Raw genomic sequence first — 21,427 nt, 5'->3', positions numbered from 1 at the left:
TTTTTTTTGGTTAAAAAAGAAAAAAAAAAGACCTTACACCTCCTATTAAGAGCTGGTTGACTACATTGAATGAAAGTGAATAGACTGATACATTTTCAGTGAAATTTTGGTGTTGGAAAAGATCTTGGAAATCATTTAACTTTTTTTCCAGTGCCATGATCTCCTTTACACTAATGATCTGTTTTACTAAAAAAATTTTTTGCCCTGGCTGGTGTGGTTCAAGTAGATTGAGTGCCCACCTGCTCGATTCCCAGTCAGGGCACATGCCTGGGTTGTGGGCCAGGTCCCCAGTTTGGGGAGGATGAGAGGCAGCTGATCGATGTCTCTCTCACACATTGTTTCTCTCCCTCTCTTCCCCTCTCTCTAAAAGTAAATAAATCTTAAAATTAATAGTAATAAAAGTAATTTAGCCCTGACCTGTGTGGCCCAGTTGGTTGGATGTCACCCCACAAGAGGAAAGGTCTCTGGTTCCAGCCCTGGTTAGGACACATCCAGGCAGCCTGTTTCTCTCACACATGCTTCTCTCCTGCTCTTTCCTTGTCTCTAAGGAGAAGGAAATCTTTGAAAAAATTTTTAGTGTTGAACAGAAGTTTCTGGGATAGGTTGAGTATTTCTGTGAGATCTAGGTGTAATTTTATTTTAGTATTGAATACTTCCTTAATGTATCTAGAAGTAATAATGACACGTACTCTGTAAGTTGTGTGCTAGAACTGTTCTAGTCTTTTTACATAGGATTTGGACCCCCAGTAACTCTGTGTTGATTTAAACTTTTTTTTTTTTTAGGTTTATTTGTTTTTAGAGAGGGGAAGGGCAGGAGAAAGAGAGGGAGAGAAACATCAGTGTGTGTGGTTGCCTCTCACATGCCTTCCACTGGGGACCTGGCCTGCAACCCAGGCATGTGCCCTGACTGGGAATGGAACCGGTTACCCTTTGGTTCACAGGCTGGTGCTCCATCCACTGAGCCACGCCAGCCAGGGCTGTGTTGATTTTTTTTCATTTCCATTTTATGGGTGAGGAACTGTAGGGTCAGAAAAATGAGGTACTGTGTTTTAAGCTCTCATAGATGATATATGCTGAAGGTGATCAGCTCATGATCTTTCTACCAGACCTGTTTGGAGACATGTAGTCGACTTTTCCCAAAATACACACATAGGCTTCTTTTATACATCACACATTTTAAGCCCTACCTGCTGCTCATATATTATGATTTAGGGACACCAGTAGAATTGAGTTTGCATGTGTAATTATAGGAGCCCAGTACTTGATTCATATAGGTGCTCAGTGAATGGCATGATGCTTTCTGAAATGGAACTCATTGCTTTCCTGCATTCCCTATATTCTGTTTCTGTGTATGGCATCTCCATTACAGGCATCCTAGGGATCTTAGATTCCTACCTCCTGCCTTCAGTAGTTCCAGGGTTATATTCATTTTGCCTTATTTGATAGGCTCATATTTCTTGGTGGAACATTTACAGTTGTCTTCTGACTGGTTTTCTGTAACCTCCCCCACCCCACCTTTTCCTCCTCCTGCCTATTCTATGCTGCTGCCAATTTGATATTTTTGAAGATAAATCTGTTTATGTCTCACCCTTGCCTAAATTTCGTTTTTTGCTTTTTAATTGCTTTTAGCAATTAACTTCTGAGCTCCTCAGCATGGCATGTTGGCCCTTTGTGTTTTGAAGTAGCTTACCTTTCCAGTCTGTACTAGCACTTCACTTCAGCTGTACTGAAGTATTTGTAACTTTCTGAACACATGTGCTACTTTTATAATTTGTTCAGTTCCTCAAATAGTGGCTGTACTGTTTTTATTTATGTAGTTTTCTCTTCTTGGAAACTCCTTCCCTCCTCATCCACCTAGCCACTCCCTCATCTTTTAAACTTCAACTAAAAATATCTTCATCTCTGATAAACATTCCCCTTAAACTCCCCCTTTTCATGATGGTTGGGTGTCCTCTTTTGGTGCCACCATCATGTTTAGTACACATCTAATTGTGTTCAGCTCTGTGTATTGGAGTTGAATGTTTACTTTTCCTTTCACCATTGGGTGGTAGGAAGCTGTTTCAGTAATGAGATTCTTGGACTTAAGTCCAGACTTACTGAATGAAAATCTCCAGTGATGAGATGCAGTTCATGTATTTTTTAGAAAGCACTCCCTGTGTACCTTGGTTAAGACCCACTGTGATGGTTTCAGTCTTGTGTCTCTAGCACCTGGCAAATGTACCTCATAAATGATGGATGAATACATTATGCCATCAGGACATATTGAAGAGACTTATTGAGTGGAGTGTTTTATTTTGAAGACTTATTAAGATGTCATTTTGAATTGATAAGGTATAAGGTGGATCAGAATGTAGGGTTTTAGAATACTGAGAGGCTTTTGGGCCTGAAAGGAAGGAGGAGCCCAGTAAGCATTTTTGAAGGGGTGCATAAAAATTTAAAAATTTTTTTAAAGATTTTATTTACTTTTAGAGAAAGGGGGAGGGAGGGGGAAAGAGAGGGAGCAAAATATCAATATGTGAGAGATGCATGGATCTGTTGTCTCTTGCATGGCCCCAGCTGGGGGCCTGGCCCACAACCCAAACCTGTGCCCTGACTGGGAATTGAACCTGTGACCTTTCAGTTCACAAGCCAGTGCTCTATCCACTGAGCCACACCAGCCAGGGCTGCATTAACTTTTTAAAGTAATTGCCATCCCCTGGCCTGTAAACTAAAGTAATTGCTATTAGCCTCCCCCTGCCCCCACTTTTTTTTTTTTTTGGTTTCATGAAACCCTATCAGAGATAGGCAAACAAGGGCTGTAGGAACAAGGTTTACTTTCTTGAATTTGTAAAACATTGAAACTTTGTTTGTGTTCCCAGTCACATCATATATTGGGAAACAGTGCCATATCTGTTTCAACTTCTCAAGGTTCATTCCTGTTCTCAAGTAAATTTTTTGAATTTATTGGGGTTAATAAAATTATAGGTTTCAGGTGTACAGTTCTATAATACATTTTTTTGTATATTGCATTGTGTGTTTACCACCCTAAGTCCAGTCTCCTTCCATTACTATTTACCCCCCATATTCTGTTCTGCCTCCCCCCACCTAGCAGTGAGGTTTATCAACGAGAATAGTTCAAGAAGGTAGCATTCTTATGAAGATAGAATGAAAGGCGTAGTTTACCTCTATTGTCAGTGGTTAACCACTGTTCAGACTAGTGACTTATTTTTCTCATTAGAAGCTTTTAAGAGATTATATTTGGGTTTAAGGTTTCTACGCTCACTATTAAAATGCAACATTTTTGTTCTATATTATTATTGTGGATTTTGTTCTATAGTGGAATTTTAAAAACATCTCTATTGAGATATATAATTCACATACCATACAGCTCACCCATTTAAAATGTACTGTTCATTGTTTTTTTTTTTTTTTAGTATATTCACAGAATTACGCAACCATCACAACATATCAAATTTTAGAATGTTTTCATCACTCCCAGAAGAAGCCCTGTACTCATTACCAGCCATTCACTACTTTGCCCATTCCCCCAGGCCTTGGCAACCACTGATCTACTTTCTGTCTACAATGGAAAAACAATTTTTGATAGTACATGATCTAAAAAATTTCAGTAATCTTGTTTTTCAGAGTTAACTACTTTAAACAGTTTCATGTATTTCCTTCCAGATTTTCTGTGTATATATAATTTTTTAATTTTAATTTCTTTCTTTTTTTTTTTTTAAAGATTTTATTTATTTATTTTTAGGGAGGGAAGGGAGGGAGAGAGAGAGAGAGACAGACAGAGAGAGAGAGAGACAGACAGAGAGAGAAACATCAATGTGCGGTTGCTGGGGGTTATGGCCTGCAACCCAGGAATGTACCCTGGCTGGGAATCGAACCTGGGACACTTTGGTTCCCAGCCCGCGCTCCATCCACTGAGCTACGCCAGCCAGGCATTAATTTTAATTTCTTAATTTATTCATTGTAGAGAGAGGAAGGGAGAGAGTAACATCAATTTGTTGTTCTACTTAAGCATTCATTGATTGATTATTGTACGTCCCTGATGGATGGAATTGAACCCACAATATTGGCATATTAGGACCACACTCTAACCAACTGAGCTACCCAGTCAGGCTGTGCATGTATATACAATAAATACAGATTCGTGAATGTGTTGTAGTTTCAAACTAAGTGGGTTCATCCTCCCTCTGTGCACTGTATGGTAGTCTCTTCCCTCATTGTGGCCACCCTTTCAGGTCAGTAAATACCTCTGTATCCTTCTTAAGGGCCATTGTGCATTAGGAATACAATAATTTATTTTGAGTGATTTATCCCAAAGTGATGGGCTTTTAGGTTGTTTTTGTCAGCTTTTGACATTCAACAGTCCTGTAGTAAACAATATTATAGTTATATTTTTGTACCCTAGAATAATTCTTTAGAAGTAAAATATTTACAAGGTGAAATTGACAGATCAAACAAAGAATTTATTTAAAAATTTGATACATATTTCCACATTGTTCTGCAGCTAGATTGGACCTATTTAAAGTTCCACCATTTTCTGAGTATTCTTTATCCATTTTTTTCTGTTGGTGTATACCAGGTCTGCCCAGAAGGTATCCAGCCATTTATTGAAGACAGAGACCGATTGAAAAATACATTTATTGAAGAAGATTTAAGATAGAAACATTGTATGTAGGACAGTGATGACTTAATCCCCTTAAAAGTAGGGTCCTTGGGACCTTACACAGTTCTCCCAGTTGCCATCAGCTGCCCTGTCTTGTTTTCCTTAATCTCATTGATGGTCTGGAATCTCTTTCCTTTCAAAGGCAATATTAGTTTTGGGTAAAGTCAGAAGTCTCAGGGTGCCAAATCTGGGTTGTAGGGCAGCTGAATCACCTGAGTGATTTGATGTTTCACCAAAAAACTGCACAAGATGTGAGCAGGCGCATTGTCATGATGAAGCTGCCAATCACCAGTTGCCCATAGCTGCAGCCTTCTGAATCATCAAATAATTTCCATGGATAAATGTTCAAGCTTACCGTAAAATTTGATGCAGATTTGTTGCTGCACTCATTTAGTCATTTTGAATACAACAGCCACACAGTACACATACTTAGTCAAGGGTGTCTACTGCCCCCACTGACTAGTACAGTGAAGTCATTATTGCTCATGCATGTGCATTTCCAGTTTACTTGCCTTGGCTGCCAGGTTACATGAAGTTGTACAAACTGTTCTTCGTTATATTAGTGGTGGTTGGACTTTTTCTGGGCAGACCTCATATATTATTTTCCTAGGTTAATATAATTGATTTTAAATGTCTTTTAACTTTGTTTACTCCGTCTTTTGCAGTTCAGAGTTTAAAATGTATGTAATTGTGTTGGTTTTTTGCTTTTGACTTCTTTATGTTCAGAAGTCATCCTTCACCCAAGCTCCTGTTTCTTGTAATATTTTTATAGTTCTATTTTTATATTTTCATTTTTAATTCATTTGGAGTATATTTCTATGTATCATATATGTAAGAAGTTATAATGTAATTTTACTTTTCTCAAGTGGGTAACTAGTGATCCTAGTACCATTTATTGATTTGAAAAGACATCCTTTATAATAAATTAAGCCTTATGTATGTGGATCTGTTTTGACTCATTTGTTTTATTGTTGTGCTTATTCTTACTGTAGGGCTAGAATTTTAAAAAGTATCTTTATTAAAGTGTAATTGACTTAATGCATGCATTTTGACATTAAAATATTCTTTTGTGGTAACATTGCTAAAATCAAGATAATAATCCCCATTTCTCCAAAAGTTTAATCGGCTCCCCCCCACCCCTGTTTTTTTAAGAGAGAGGAAGGGAGAAAGAGAGGGAGAGGAACATCAATGTGTTGTTGCCTCTGGAGCGCCCCCTACTGGGGACCTGGCCTGCAACTCAGGCATGTGCCCTGACTGGGAATCGAACCAGCGACCCTTTTGTTCAAGGGCCGGGGCACTCAATCCACTGAGCCACACCAGGCAGGGCTCTTTTTAATTTCCCCCAGCAGCAAGTGCTGGTCTGCTTCCCTCCTAGGTCTAGACTTTTAATTATTGTATTTTAATGGCATTTGGAATATTAAAAGAATTGTTAGAGGAAAACAAGCATGCCCTACTGCCCAAGGTTTCGACTTGCAGTTGCATTTGCTTGAATGTTCCTCTTTCAGGTAAGTGTAAAAGTTGCTCCCTCACCTTGCATTTTTAAAATGTTACCTTCTCAGTGAGGCCTTCCATGAACATTATTTAAATTGAAGTTTTGGCTCTGGCTGGTGTGGCTGAGTGGATTGAGTGCTGTCCTGTGAACTGAGAGTTTACTGCTTTGATTCCTGGTCAGGGCACATGCCTGGGTTGTGAGCCAGGTCCCTAGTTGGTGGTGTGTGAGAGGCAACCAATCTATGTTATCTCTTGCACATAGATATTTCTCTTTCTCCCTTCTCTCTAAAATAAGTAAATAAAATCTTAAGAGAAGCTGCAGTTTTGTCCCGATTCCCTGCTTAATTTTCTCAATAGCTTTTATCAACATTTTGTACTATTCTCTACTTTCCAAAATGTTTGCAGTGAGAATTTATTGTTTTTAGAATTCAAAATTACTTAAAAGCCATTGTTTATTATTTCCAAAAATTTTATTGATTGATTGATTGACTGATTGATTGAGAGGGGAAGGGAGGGAGAAAAAGAGGGAGAGAACCTGCAACCCAGACGTGTGCCCGGACTGGGAATAGAACTCATGACCTTTTTTTTTTTTTTTTTTTTTTTCAAAAGAGAACGATACAGCCAACTGAACCACTTGGTCCAGGGCTGGCTTACAACTCTGTACTGCCTTGTGGGTTTTAATTTCTCCATGAATTTTGTGTATATATATATCTGTATTTATTCTCTCCTTCAATAGGTAAATCAGTTTCAGAAATCTCTCTTACGTTTCCAGGGTGAAATTTCCGTTCCCTGGTTAAGTGGTTTTCTCCCTCTAGTTTCATGATTTATTTTCTTCAATCATCCTTGAATTAATAGAGAAGAATCCTAGCGTTTTGGCCACAGATGGGCTATGTGGGTTGTTGGTTTAGCTTCAGATAATACAGCTGGCTGGCAGGGTAATATGCATGGCTCCTCCACTTCAGGGTTTCTAGCAGGTTTTTATCTAGTGCAGGTTTGTTTGATCTAGAAGAATCTTTAGTCTTTTTTGCCTGCGCAGTTGGAGTACCCAAACATTTTGATTCTGACATTGGTTAACAGTCAGACTCTGGAGTTAGTCTGTCTGCCTGTGTAACTTTGGATAAGTTATTTAATCTTTCTCTGCTTTAGTTTCCTCCACTATAAAAATGGGATGGAGAGGAGAAAGAGGATAATTTGGAATTTTTTCATAGTTTGAGAAGTAAGTAATGCACATTGCTATCCAGGACGTAGTCATTAAGTACTTGTTAGATGTAACAATTATAATGTATGGCATAGAAGGCTCATTCTATTTCTCCTCTTTTTCACAGTGCTGTCCTTATGGAAACCGCTTCTAGATATACCATAACTAGCCTTTTTATTTACTGTTGGATATCTTACCCTACCCCCACTTCTTATTGTTAAAAATGATTATGCAGTGAGCACCTTTGCTTATAAAGCTTATTTTTATTTTGATATTTAAGATGTTTCTAGAAGAGGATTATTGGTTTGAAAGGTATTAATATTTTGAAACTTAATATATGTCGAATTTATTTTCAGCTGATTTTTATTGTAGGCATTATAGATAATGTAGAAACTAAAAACTTTTTAAGTTAACATTTTAGTATATTACCTTCCAGTCTTATTTTGTGTATGTCACTATGTGGAAATATATACATATGTTTTTATATATACAGGTTTGTAGTCTTCTTTAGAATCCTTAAACATATATATTTTCCTCTGTTTAGAAATTGAAAAAAGTTTTAAATAGCTGCATAAAATTTTATAAATGAATATATGCTGTATTTAATAATTTCTGTTACATTTAAACTTTTTCCACCTTGTCCTTTATAATGACAAGTTGAAGATCTTTTGTTAACAAATCTTTGACAATATTTCTGATTATTTGCTTAGGCTAAATTCGTAGAAGTGGAATTAACTGGGTCAAAGGGCATGAACACTTATAAAACTTGGTGCATGTTGACATTCCTTATTGAAAAGATTGGAAAAGGATGACTAAGTGTTATTCTAAGCAGGATAAGAACCATTTCAAAGAAGCTGTCTCTAGAAGTTCCATTTCTGCTATTTTATCATTCCTAAGACTAAGGGTAATTTTTTTTTACATTATGAATATTTATATGTAATGCCTGTCATGCTTTTAATACTATGGGGATTACTTTTATGGAGATAAAGACAAAAACCATGCCACTATTGATAAAAGTACATTTTTACTATATGAGGAGAGAGCAGTAAGGCATGTATACATCGTCTTTGAACTTTAACCTGCATTTCTCCAACTTCTGGTCTGTCAAAAAGGGAGAGCAAATTAGTCTTTTTGTATCTGCCACCTCCCCTTGCCTTGCCCCAGTCCACACCCCAATCCACAGATACCACACTGTAGACATGCCTTGTGGCTGATAGTTTTTCCTCCGAACTTATTTTTCAGAATTGTCATCTTCACTTGTGGTCTGAGTTGTACATCTATTAAAAAATATTCACTGTCTTATTTGTAGAAAATTTATATCCGTGGCTGTGGAGGCACATGATTTGTTTTCTTTCACAAACTATTCTTGTGGTAGAAAGTCTTATAAAGCTGTTCTGCCTACTATTACATGTGAACACAAGATGACAAGTGAATCTCAACAAATTTAATATTAGCAAAACTGTGGAAAAGCCCGTTCTGTGCTTTTATTTGTGGACGAATATTTGTTACTTTCACATTACTTACATAGATTCTTACACTGCTGATTTGTTCCTGGTTCCATTGATGACAAATAACATTAAATTTCATTTCATTTTTTGAAAATAGCCTGATATTTTCAGATTTACCATACCAGATTTAAGAACTTTTGGATGACCATTTTTTATTTCCCCCCTTTTTCTATAGGTCATCTGTTGAGATTGGTATTTCAGAATGATACTTTTTCCTACTAATGAAGACTGTTTGATGTGTTCTTCATGTGCAAATAACCATTTTTAAAAATATAAATATGATCTTCTATATAGTTGTATAGGAGTCTCATGTTTTTGGAATTAGTGCTTTTGGAAGTCAAGTCAAGAACATTCAGCTAGATGGCTATTATGTAGTAGTTTTGAGGCAAGCAGAGATAAGATTTATCATTAGCTTGAGTTTCACACCATATATTTGGTTCTTTCCTGTCAATTAAAAGTTTCTCTTTCTAGTTAAAATGGCCTTGTTCTCATTATTGATTTTAGTTTGACCTTGATTGGTGAAATTAAGGGGAAAAAACTGTCAGAACCAGCAATGGTGAGATTTTTGTATTTAAAGGTCACTAGGTTTAGGTTACATAGGTTTATTAACTTATTTTGAAAATATGTTCGACTTTCTAAATTGTTTCTTTTATGTTTCAGAAGTGCTGAGATTTTTACATGAAGTGTATATATTCTGCTAGTCTGGTAGCAAAATTGATGATTTAATTATGGTTTATTACTTGGGTTTGTTAGCCATCCTAGCAGAATGCCATCCACACATTAGATAATCTGTAACTTTCATATTTACATATTTAATTGCTAAGTGCAGTAGCAGTTATTTTTTAAATAAGGGAATTTATTTAGAAAGTCACAGAGGTAGAAGTGAGCTGTAGAACAAAATGACTCAGGAGACAAATGACAGAAGCAAAAGAAGAGCCCTTGGAGGTTAGGAGAGAGAAGGTAAAAGGTAAAGGTAACGGACCTGGGGTGGAGGGGAAAGGAGGGACACCCCCCCACCTCTCCCCCACCGGGGGAAATGCACATGGCAGCAGCAATTCTAATGGTTAAGTAAAAAATTGGAAGCGTAGCCTGATTCTGACTGCTGTGGTGACTTCATCCCTCCCTGCCCCTTTCATGGAGTAGGGTATGAGGATAGCCTAGTGATCTGGAATGACAGCTGTTTAACCCAGGTGTGGTGGTGGAGGTTTTATGCTTGCCTGTGATGAGAACAGAGAAGTAGTAAAGGGTATATATATAGACCTGAATTTGAATTCCACTTCTGGTCTTTATCAGCTATATATATATGAATTTGGACAAATCACTTCTTTGAACCTTGGTTTTCCCATTATAAAATGGAATAATGACAGTTTTATAGGAAAATGCCTTGAAACTCAGCAAATGCTGGTATTTAGTGTTGTTATTAACAGAGAATGGAAGAGTCATAGATTAGATGATGTAGTAGAGTTTGTAGCCACTTAAGCCAGAAGAGAAGCTTTTTGTTCTTTTCCTTCCAGTAGTCAAGAAGAATGATGATTTATTTACGTTTTAATTGAGCTGTGTAATAACTTTTCCCTTTTCTTACAAAAGGGGATAAGAACCATCTGCATTTTCAGATCCTTAAGACTATGAAAGAGGCCATGATAAAGCATATAAAGAATTAATAGGGCCCTGGCTGGTGTAGCTCAGTGGATTGAGCACAGGCCTTTGAACCAAAACATTGATAGTTCGATTCCCAGTCAGGGCACATGCCTGCCTGGGCTGTGGGCCAGGTCCCCAGTATGGGGGTGTACAAGAAGCAACCACTCATTGATGTTTTTCTCCCTCTCTTTCTCCTTCCCTTCCCGACTCTCTAAAAAGTAAATAAAATCTAAAAAAAATGGACTTAATAAAAAAAAGACTTTAATAGGATGGGGCCTGGCATGAAGTAAGTCTCAGTGATTTTTGTTGTTATTGTTTATATTACAAATGTAGTGAAGCAGAAGATGCAGTGGTACAGGCTTATTAGGTCTTTTCCCCCTTAATGATTAAATTCAAATTAGGTTAATTGTCATATTGCATTTCATCTTCTCATTGCTCATGTTTCTTTTACTTTTGCCTGGCTTTTTCTCAGTGGTATCTCCTTCCCGTAATGGTTCTTGGCACCAACGCTTCTGCTTATATTGTTCTGAATCTATGTTTGTGAAATGGAGCCGTCATGATCTAGGCTTGCCTGTGCACAAAATCCCCTGGAGAACAAAGAAAGGTAGTTGTGAAGGAGAAAAGCACCTGACAACTTAGATTCAGTGGTTGAGGAAATAAATACTCTAGTAAAGGCAGCTTTAGTCTCAAGGTATAGAAATTTACTCTAGTTAGCAAAAATTCAGGGCATTAAATTGAAGACCAGGGATTCTGTCTGCAGCCCAGCGCACTGGGAGGCTTTCTGTTTCTATAGTCTCTTGTCTGCTTTTTTCAGTGTGTTCTTTCTCTTCTCTGTGTCCATCGTCGTCTTTCACGGGGGGTCATACTTGACCCAAAATGACAGCCGCAACTGCCAAGTCTTTGGGAAGTTTCACTTTATTTTTCCATTGCTATCTGGCTCAAATAAGAGAGAAATCTGATTTGGTCAGTTTATCTTTTTTTTTTTTTTACCACATAGTAGGGGAATACTTTTGGTATAGTTGTTTGTATCCAGAGGCTGTGGGAATCACGAAGTTTCCCTTTTTTTAAGGCAGGGGTCTTGAAACTTGTCTGTTATAGAAAATACTTTTTAAAATGTTGAGTTGTTGAATTTTATGTTTTCAAGTGTAGTATATAGCTCTGAGTTAATTCTTTTAAAATATAAACTTTCAGTGTTATTTAATAAGTACCAGTTCAGTGACACCCTTGAGTCCGAGTTTGGTTCTTCTGCATAAGCAACAGAGAACTGGTTTAACTGGCTCACCCAAGGGAACATTCATTGTAAAGACACAGTGAGCAGTTCCAGGACAGGAATCCAAGGACAGGGATGCTCACAAAGAAAGACCGAGCAGGAACTGAACTGGAGTGCTGCTCAAACTTTGTCTTTTTTAGATCTTTTATCCCAGGACGGTCTACCATGGTATCTGCTTAATTTTGTTGAGGTTTAATGTTCAATAATATCTGCTTGAAAAACCGATAAATTATAATTCAGTAAAGTATTTGGATCGTTAACTTCTTTACATTTTTTAAAGATTTTATTTATTTATTTTTAGAGAGAAGGGGAGGGAGAGAGAAAGAGAAGGTTCCCTGTAACACACCCAATTGGGAACAGGGCCCACAACCCCAGGCATGTGCTCTGATCGAGAATCAAACTGATAACCTTTAGCTTTGCAGCATGATGCTCATCCAATTGAGCCACACCAGTCAGGGCTGAATTATTAACTTCTTACATTTGGATTCCTTTGTGCCTAACTCTGAGTTTCAGTTCTTTTTCTTTGACTGTAATGTTGGCTGACAAAAAGAGAAACACAAATCTAAATACAGAGGTAGGAGGAGAATCAGGAGACCATAATGGTATGGAAGTCACAGAATGAAGGGATTTTAGGTGACATTACTGAGATTCTTTTTAGCAAAATGAGAACTGAAAGAACATAGGCTTGAGCTACTGATGATTTTTTTAAGTTTCGGAATGGATGAGAATAAACAATGGAGGTTTCTCTGAATTGATTATTTAGCTGGGAATTGAGAAAAATGGATGTACTTTGAAATGCTAACTCGTAGTAAATAAGTTAGATATTCACACATCTAGGTACTTCTAATATATTGATTACGAAAATGCCAAAATAGAGCCTCCTGCTGCCCCCAATCCTCTCCCCGCCAGGAGTAAGCAAAGCACGCCCTGTACTAATTGGGGGTAGGGAAATAAGGGATGAATGTGTGGGGGAGGCATTTCGGTAGCCTAAAGAGAATCATCTCTGGGGTGGATACAGTTGAGTAAGTGCCTACTAAATTGGACATTTTGTTTCATGTAATCATTATATCAAACTCATAAAAGTAGCCCGATATCTCAACTTTACATATGTGAAAACTGAAGTATGTATCATTCATTGATGATTTTTAAAATATTTAATTTATTTATTTTTAGAGAGGTGAAGGGAGGGAGAGAGAAAGGGAGAGAAGCAGCAATGTGTGGTTGCCTCTTGCATATCCCATACTGGGGACCTGGCCCGCAACCCAGGCATGTGCCCTGACTGGGAATTGAACCTGCCACCCTTTGGTTCACAGGCCAGCACTCTATCTACTGAGCCACACAAGTCAGGGCTTTTTGGTGATTTTTTTTTTTTTAAGATTTTATTTATTTATTTTTAGAGAGGGGAAGGGAGGGAGAAAGAGAGAGAGAGAAACATCAGTGTGTGGTTGACTGTCGCGTGAACTCCACTGGGACGTGGCCTGCAACCCAGGCATGTGCCCCGACTGGGAATCGAACCTGTGATGCTTTGGTTCGCAGCCCGTGCTCAATCCACTGAGCTACGCCAGCGAGGGCTGGTGATTCTTTTTTTAAAAAAATATTTTATTTACCACATTTTGCCATGTATAATGTACACTTTTTTGCCCAAATTTTTGAGGGAAAAATACAGATGTGCATTATTTGTGGTTCATACCTGAAATACCTTATATCTGTTCTTGTGTTTTGTAATTATTTGCTACATAAAATTTCTTGTACCATAATAATTTCAAAAATAAATGCTAAAATTCCTTTGTAATACAAAAAGAAGTATCTGAACATAATTAATAAAAATTGAATTAAAAAGTTAAAATGAAAGATTTTTATCCTTAAAGTTTGGGCTAAAAACATGGGTGCACATTATACATGAGGGCACATCATACACAGCAAAATACAGTATTTTTAGAGAGAGGGAAAGGGAAGGAGATAGAAAAGGAGAGAAACACGGATGTGTGAGAAATAATTCAACTCGTTGCCTCTTGCATGCCCCCAGCTGGGGATCTGGCCCACAACCCAGGTATATGCCTTGACTGAGAATCAAACTGGTGACCCTTTGGATGGGTGTTCAATCCACTGAGCCACACCAGCCAGGGCTCATAGGTGATTCTGATAAGTGTATATGGGACATTGGGTATGGTAGGTAAGTAGGACTTCTCTAGGTATAATGGGTAGGGTAGGCACTTTAGAATATGATTCTTAAAATAAAGGTTTGTGATGTTTTCGCCTAATGTTTTCTTTTCCAAACGTGATGTATTGTTCTGGGCTTATCTTTCAATTTTATAATTTCCTATATGGTAAAGCACCAACCTAATTTGCCGAATTATGGTTCTCATTAGGAAGAATCCCTGTTACAAGGCTAACAAAAGAGATTTCTGGGATCTGGGAAATGGAAGGGAAACTCAGAAGCACAGGTCATGTCTGTGGAGGGTATTATTGGGTGGGACGAAGAGAAGAATATTGAGGTAGGCCAGGCACTGAAGTGGTAATCTTGCTCTGACTCTTTAAGAAAAGGAGTGCGGGTGCCTTTGTGGGGAGGGGCAGCAGCAGAGAAAGTCCTAGATGGGCATGAGAAAGTTACATTCCTGGCAAGTAGCTCAAAGAGAAAAATAAGTAATTTTGTGAAACTGAGAGAGATAAGATTAGTTAGTGCAAGGGAATCTAAGAGACATTTAGCAAAATTGATAGAAATAGTAAGTAGTACTAGAAATTAACATTGACTGGCCACTCAAATTGAATTTTAGAGAAAGGGGAGTTTAAGTACAAGAACTTGAAAATATTATTGTCTTGATGGGAGCATTTACTCTGATTATAATTTACAGCCAGCTTTTCTCCTTTATAATAGAAAAGGCTTTGTATTACCTGCCTGTAATATTTCTTACATTTTTATGTCTTCATTCTTTGATTTCTCTTGATGTCCGAGCATCTTCTGATGATTGTTTTTATTTTTTAGGAAGAACTTTGTCTGGAGAGTCTGCCTGGTATTGATGACCATGCCAGGTGTATCTCTCATTTTAAATAATAACTTCCTTACTAGTTAAAAGCAGTTTTGTGGGAATGATTTGTGTGTGTGTGTGTGTGTGTGTGTGTGTGTGTGTGTGTGTGTAGTCAGCTATGGATAAAATGGCTTAAAATAGAGTTTCTGGACTAGCAAAAACTTCAGAAAGCGAGGCTGCTTTCTCAAAAGTCCTCTACAGCAGGTAGGAGGGTAGCACAAAAGGTAGGTGAGGCAGAGAGGGAGATACTGTGAACAGAGGGAGGGCTGGAGGTGGAGAGAGAGCTGAAGAGAGTGAGAGGAGACCTGAGAGTGAGCTAGTGAGCAAGTAAGTGATGAGAGAGAATGGTGGGTGGGAAGATAGAACAGTGGAAATTGCTACAAGGGGAGGATGGACATATTTTGAAGGTAGAGGGAAGATACAGTGGAAAGCAAAGACAGGGCCGAAGGAGCATGCTCATCTGAGCTTGCAGCAGAAACGGGCAGTTTTATCTGGGGGTGGAAACTTGCTCTGGCCACCCAGGCAGCTTGGTGATGTAGAAAGGATCTTGCTCTTTAAATTGGAAGACCTGGATTTAGATCCTAGCAATGCCATTTAAGTCCTAATTCCTGCTTAACAGTGGTTAGGTAAATCATTTCTCTGAGGCTGTTTTCTAATCTTTTAAATGGGTAATGTCACTTAAGTTTTGATGATTACGTATAAAAATACATATTGCCTTCTCTGTCTTTGCTTACTCCTCCTACATTTTCCTTGGGAGATATTACATAGAATTGCCAATGTTCTTGGTTAAAACTATTTGTAGATTTTTTGGAAGAAATACCTAGCTTTAGTTAAATTTATGATTAGGTTCCACAGAAAGAGGCAAGATACAGTGCTTTATGCATTTGATTTACATATTTGTAAATATTACTTCTGACCCGAAGGCTCAGAATGATTTCATCTAACACATGTGGAGTTTCCAGCTAGCACCCTGTCCTCATCCTCACACACCCCTTTTTTTTGCTGCATATCGTTTAGGAACTTACTCAGTGTGTTTACCTAAATAAACACTTTACATTGTGGTCATAACTTATTTTTCAAGGTGTTTTCAAACTTTTACCACAATAACAAGCTTTGTCTCTGTTCTCATGGCTGAATTTTAGAGTCATTTTGAATTTTATAAACTTATACTTTTAGCAAGCATCCTGAAGCTGTTTTATGTTAGTGACACAATGTGTCATTTGTAGCGTAGTATGAGCTCTGAGTTTTTAAAATAATGTGATTTAAAACAGTGCAACTGTATTTTTGTATCATGTCAGTTCAGTTACATTAAGATTATTGAGTTATATACAAGTAGTATATTAATAAACCCTTAAATTGGTTCCCCGAGCTGCACTGTGGTTCATGCTTTCTATACTCTTTCCTCTCCCTGCCTGGCCCTAGCTTGACCTTCTTTGCATTTGCCCATTGCTAATAGTTGTATACCTGTGTTGGGGGGTAGTACTGATCAGATGAGAGGGTTCAAGAGAGTCCTGCTTCAGGCAATCAGCAGTCTTTCTCAGGAGGCGTAATAGCCTTCCCGTTTTTTAAAATTGATTTTTAGAGAGATAAGGACAGAGATAGATAGATTTGTTGTTTCACTTATTTATGCATTTATTGGTTGTTTCTTGTATGTGTCCTGACCGGGGATCGGACCTGCAAACTTGGTGTATTGAGATGTCGCTCTAACCAACTGAGCTACTCAGACAGGCTGAGAATAACCTTCCTCTTTAATAAACAAGGGACCGTACTCTAACCTAAGGCAGCAGAGGTGGCTTGCTGCTCATATCTGAGAGGAGCAGCAGACCACTGGACCACAAAGTGTTTTTGAATTTTGTTTGTTTTGAATAATATATTTCATATTTCAGCCCTGATCTGAATATTACCTTGTAGTAGTGATGGTGGGATGAGTTAATTTGAAGTCTGGAAAGATTGTTATGACGTGGGTAATAATTTAATGACAGGTAAAATTTGAAGGAATTGTGATAATGTGCTATTTTTGTCGTCCCCCCCCCATTTTGAAATTCTAGCAGTCTCCCCAAGATCTTCCAATATGGAGAAATGTTGGGGCATTCTATTATAAAATTTGCAGCACCTTTCCTTTCCCTGAGGTTTAAAAAAAAAATAGTGGATTGGCCCTGGCCAGGTAGCTCAGTTGGTTAGAACATCATCCTAGTATGCTAAAGTTGTGAGTTCAACCCCCAGTCAGTGCACATACAAGAATTAACCAGTGAATGCATAAATAAGTTGAACAAAAAATCAATGTTTCTCTCTCTTTCTCTCACCCCCACCCTGCCTCTGACTCAGCAACCAGGTTTAGGTTACATAGTCATTTTCATGTGAAATTGCCATTCAATATGTTGGTTTTTACTTATTAAATTAAAATGTATGAAAAATAGCTAACATAATTTTCATATGGTGTAATTTGATTTTTCTTTTTTTTGGATTATGTGCTTTTCATGTTTTGAAAAAAAATAAGGGAATGGGAGGGGAGAAGGCAGGGGTGTTTGCTGAACCCTGATGGTTAAAGGTAAGTGAACATTTAATCTCAATCACTTGAAAATTGTTAATGTGTTTGTCAATATCTGAAAGTCAACGTAGAAAAGCTTCTCAATTGTGTTTAATATGTATATAAAATTCGAGATGCTAACTTGAAACTTTCCCCTCCTCTATTCTGAACAATAGGTACGTTCTATGGATGAACTGAATCATGATTTTCAAGCACTTGCTCTGGAGGGAAGAGCGATGGGAGAGGTAAGTGAACTGGTGTGTCAGAACAGTAGGCTTGTTTTTAAGGGAAGGTTGGAGCTGTCTTTCATCAGATGTGTCTGAATCTAGTCTCCAGAAGTATGTGCTTGCTTTTTTCCTTGTTGCCATTCCTCATGATAGGAATAAAATGTTGCAGAATTTTGTCAAAACGATCTCATTATAAGAATGGTAACCTTAGCTTAAAGTCTTGAAAACAAAGCAATCAAAATATGAGCACAAATTATTGAATGTTAACCAGTCAGTTGTAAATTGAGGTGTTACAGTTTTACAAAATAGTTTAATTTTATATGCATCAATGTCCTTACCTTTGCTTCATATTCTAGTTGCTTGTGGAAAGGAGACTTAGATTGGTTGCTAATCAGAATATGTTGATAACCTGTTTATAGAGTAGTGCTATTTTTGAGGAAGTTGTTTGTGAAGAGGACGTTGTTAGGTTTCTGATAAAATAATTCTGGAAGTAGAGGCCTGAGCCAGTCATCCCTTATTTACATAGAATTCAGACCCAAGAATTTTGGTTTGTAGTGTTTAAAATTTGGAAAAAAGTTTGCTCTCATCCATTACACTTGAATAGGGAAGATTGCTATAATTCTAAAAGAAAGGGGAATATAGATAAAATACAGTTAACTTCTGGTGACTCGAGTTGTTGACAATAAGAATGTATTGGTGATAAGGTAGAACATACAATTTGAATTGCTAAAGATGTTACAGATTCATAAACCGGGGGCATTGACTTGTGATTCTGTTATTCTAGAGAGTTACCTTAGGTTTTTTTCTTTTATTTTTTTGTTTATCTAATATTTAAAATTTCCCACATCTATTTTAATGTTTTCAATGAAGGGATAATAGCTATATTCTGGATTCTTTTAGTACCAGTCATTAAATATGTTTGTTCCTTGATTTAGCCAGTATTCTGTGATCCAGGCACTGTGCTAGGTTCTGAGGATTCAAAATTACCATAATCTCTTCCCTGATTTATAAGAAATATTCGTAGACTTACCTCGAGGCTAGATATTAAATAGTTAAACTCTTTTGGTCCTGAGATTCTTGCTTCCTTTGTTATAAGATTTGTTTCCAACTTTTCTGAATCCTTTTGTGGTCAGAGTTCAGTGTCCTGTTATCTTAGGTTCATGGGTTTTTGGTCTATTCCTATTTTTTCCCCTAGAGCTTTAAGAGAAGAGAAACAAGTTACTGTGTTTCCTGTGCCTGCCTAATCACTGAAACAGTGCACATCAATAAACCTGTGTGGTTACTAGGTACAAGGTTTTATAAAGTAACTTCAGAGCAATGTTTGAATAGAAAGTTAACAGATGTGTCTAATACATATAGCTGGAGAAACCCCATTTATTTTCCACTTCTGTGATTCTAACCTGGTCCACTCTACCAAAAATATAACCCCAGGTTTTTAAAATTAATGACACAAAATAAAAACAGTGCCTTGTTACTGTTTTGTAATCAGGACTTCATAGTCTGTAACAGATTGTGAACAGAATTGACTACAAAGTGAGTTTTATTTAAATGTCAGTAAACTATTTAAAAAAAATTTTTTTTGCTCCCAAAATGTTTTTTTCTTCAAGGTCTCCAAAGTTCATCTTCACTTTTGTTAGAGTTGCCATTTTTTTTTTAAGATTTTATTTATTTGTTTTTAGAGAGAGGGGAAAGGAGGGAGGAGAAGAAGAGAAACAGCAATGTGTGGTTGCCTCTTGCACGCCCCCTACTGGGGACCTGGCAGGCAACCCAGGCATGTGCCCTGAGTGGGAATTGAATCAGTGATCCTTTGGTTCGCAGGCCAGCACTCAATCCACTGAGCCATACCAGCCAGGGCTAGAAATGCCATTTTTTGATAATATATAAAGAACTCCTCAGACCTGTATGTAAACATAGTAAGTAACTAAACAAAGTACTTTCTATCCAAAAGTACAACAGTAATACAGTATCATGCTTCCTTTCATAATTATTTATTCACCAAGTAATTAAAACTACTATTTGTTGACCATTTATGAGGCAGATGCTAAGGGGTTTGCATGCATTATTTCATCAGTAACCCTATCAGGACAGTGCTATTATGCAGAAAAGTAAGGCGGCCAATAGAAATGAATTAATTTGCAGAGGATCACATACCTAGTAAATGGTATAGCAGGGATTCTGACCCGGCTTCCTCTCTAAACCATGTGCCCATAGAATACACTAAGCCAGTACTTTAAAACTGACAGTAAAAATCTCTTTGTAGTAAGCTTTATGAAAATTGATTTTGGGGAGGATTAAAAAATGCTTAACACATCTATCATAATACAAATACTTAACTGGAGTTATGTTTTTGAAAGCATAACCATTTTCCGTGCACAAAGGGGACAAAATGTATGGGGGGAAGTTTCCGTACTCAAGGAACTTTCTTCCCTTAGCTGAGGAAGCAGATGCAGAAACAGCGCACCATTTTTTGTGTGTGTGGTCTGAGTTTAGGAAAGGGAGTGATCAGTAGCCACAGGACTAGTTTGTGATTACTTGAATGGAGGGAGGTGCAAGGCTTGGGAGTCATCTAGTGTAGTTAGGGTTTGTATAGGTGCACTTTGGGGGAGTGTTGGTTCGTTTGTTTTTTCCTAGTGATAAAAGGGAGATTGGCATATAAGAGAAATGAAAATAAACTTTTATAGTAAAAATTTAAAAATGCACAACTTCTAGTTAAACTTCATTAAATTTCCCTTCCTTGAAGCAGTAACAGATTTCTGGGAGGGATGTGTATAAACATAGCCTTCACCCATATAAACACTAGGGGTTCAGGTAAACTGTGTGGGCTTTTAAGCCAGGCATAGTATATTTTTGCTGCAGTTATTTTATTTGTATTTGTATGTTGGGGCGAAGAAGGAAGGGACACCTCATTAGAGTAAACAATACCTATGTTTGAGAATGTATGGATCTTTAGAATTCAAAGAGAATTGGCCACACTAAAAGTAATTGATCTCTAGTAACACTCAGGCTGCCTGGCTCTTACTACACTTTCTCATCGCCACTACTAAACTGCTGGTGTTACTTTGCAAGATTTATTGACTGTCTTAGTAGAAATCTTGCAAAAGAAATGGCTTCTTAAAAACATCACCTTCAAACCTCGCTTGTTGTCTGAAGTACAATTCTTAGCTGAGGACTCAAGAGTATAAGTGCTTTACTTGTCCCCTTTTCTAGAAAGTCAACATAAGAAGGAAGATAGGAAAATGCCTCAGAGTTTGGGCCACAAATTATTTTCAAGTATTTCATCCACTGCTTTCATTCAACTTAGAGTTCAAGTTCTGGAAAATTTAAAGGCACATATTTGAGCAGCTTCTTTATTTACATATGAAAAGATTAGTCTGGTAGTTGAGTATTCAAGAATGTATCTTCGTGGTACTGAGGAAGGCTCACTGACCTTGGGTTTCTGAGCTCTGTTTCTACATTGATTTGGTGTGTGATCTTGCACGACTTAATTGCTCCCCCTGTAGGAGGGCCACTTTGTTATTGTTCACATCCTAAAACGGGTGGGTTTCCAAAAGAGGAGAGGGGTGCTAATTGGAAAGTACTTTGAGAGCCTTTGACAGAAAAGGCACTTTATTCTTCATAATTGGTTTTCTAACTTTTAAAAGACAAACTTTTTTTTTCTTTTCAAAATTATGTAATGTTTTACATGTGGCAAATTCGACAACTTTCAGGAAAATTAAGATAGTAGTAATTATTCCTGGAGTAAATTAATGCATTTAGATGTGTTCCTTCATCTTTGCCTTAGACAACTGAAGCACAGAGAAACTTACCCTTGGTAATAGATTAGTTTGTATACCTGAGGAAGGAAATATGGAAAGTGCTTCTTTCTGTATGTGGAGTAATGGT

At 37.5% G+C, this 21,427-nt stretch overlaps 1 protein-coding gene and 1 long non-coding RNA gene across 21 annotated transcripts in view; both read left to right on the top strand.

Moving 5' to 3' along the window:
• PUM1 (pumilio RNA binding family member 1) overlaps positions 1-21,427 on the top strand; it is a 124,231-nt gene that overhangs the window by 13,512 nt on the left and 89,292 nt on the right. For all 20 annotated transcript variants that reach the window (XM_036025665.1, XM_028512798.2, XM_036025664.1 and 17 more), the window contains one exon: positions 17,495-17,563. In XM_036025665.1, coding sequence (XP_035881558.1) covers positions 17,495-17,563 — 69 coding nt within the window. The remainder of the gene's footprint in view (positions 1-17,494; positions 17,564-21,427) is intronic.
• Positions 13,160-16,929, top strand: LOC118500554. Its single transcript, XR_004903120.1, has 2 exons — positions 13,160-13,202; positions 16,398-16,929. It is a non-coding gene; the product is annotated as an uncharacterized LOC118500554 (long non-coding RNA).

Source organism: Phyllostomus discolor, chromosome 5 (assembly GCF_004126475.2).
Source record: "Phyllostomus discolor isolate MPI-MPIP mPhyDis1 chromosome 5, mPhyDis1.pri.v3, whole genome shotgun sequence".
In the NCBI taxonomy this organism is placed as follows: Eukaryota; Metazoa; Chordata; class Mammalia; order Chiroptera; family Phyllostomidae; genus Phyllostomus; species Phyllostomus discolor.
Note: the sequence above shows the minus strand (reverse complement) of the source record. Positions and strands in the feature narration are given on the sequence as shown.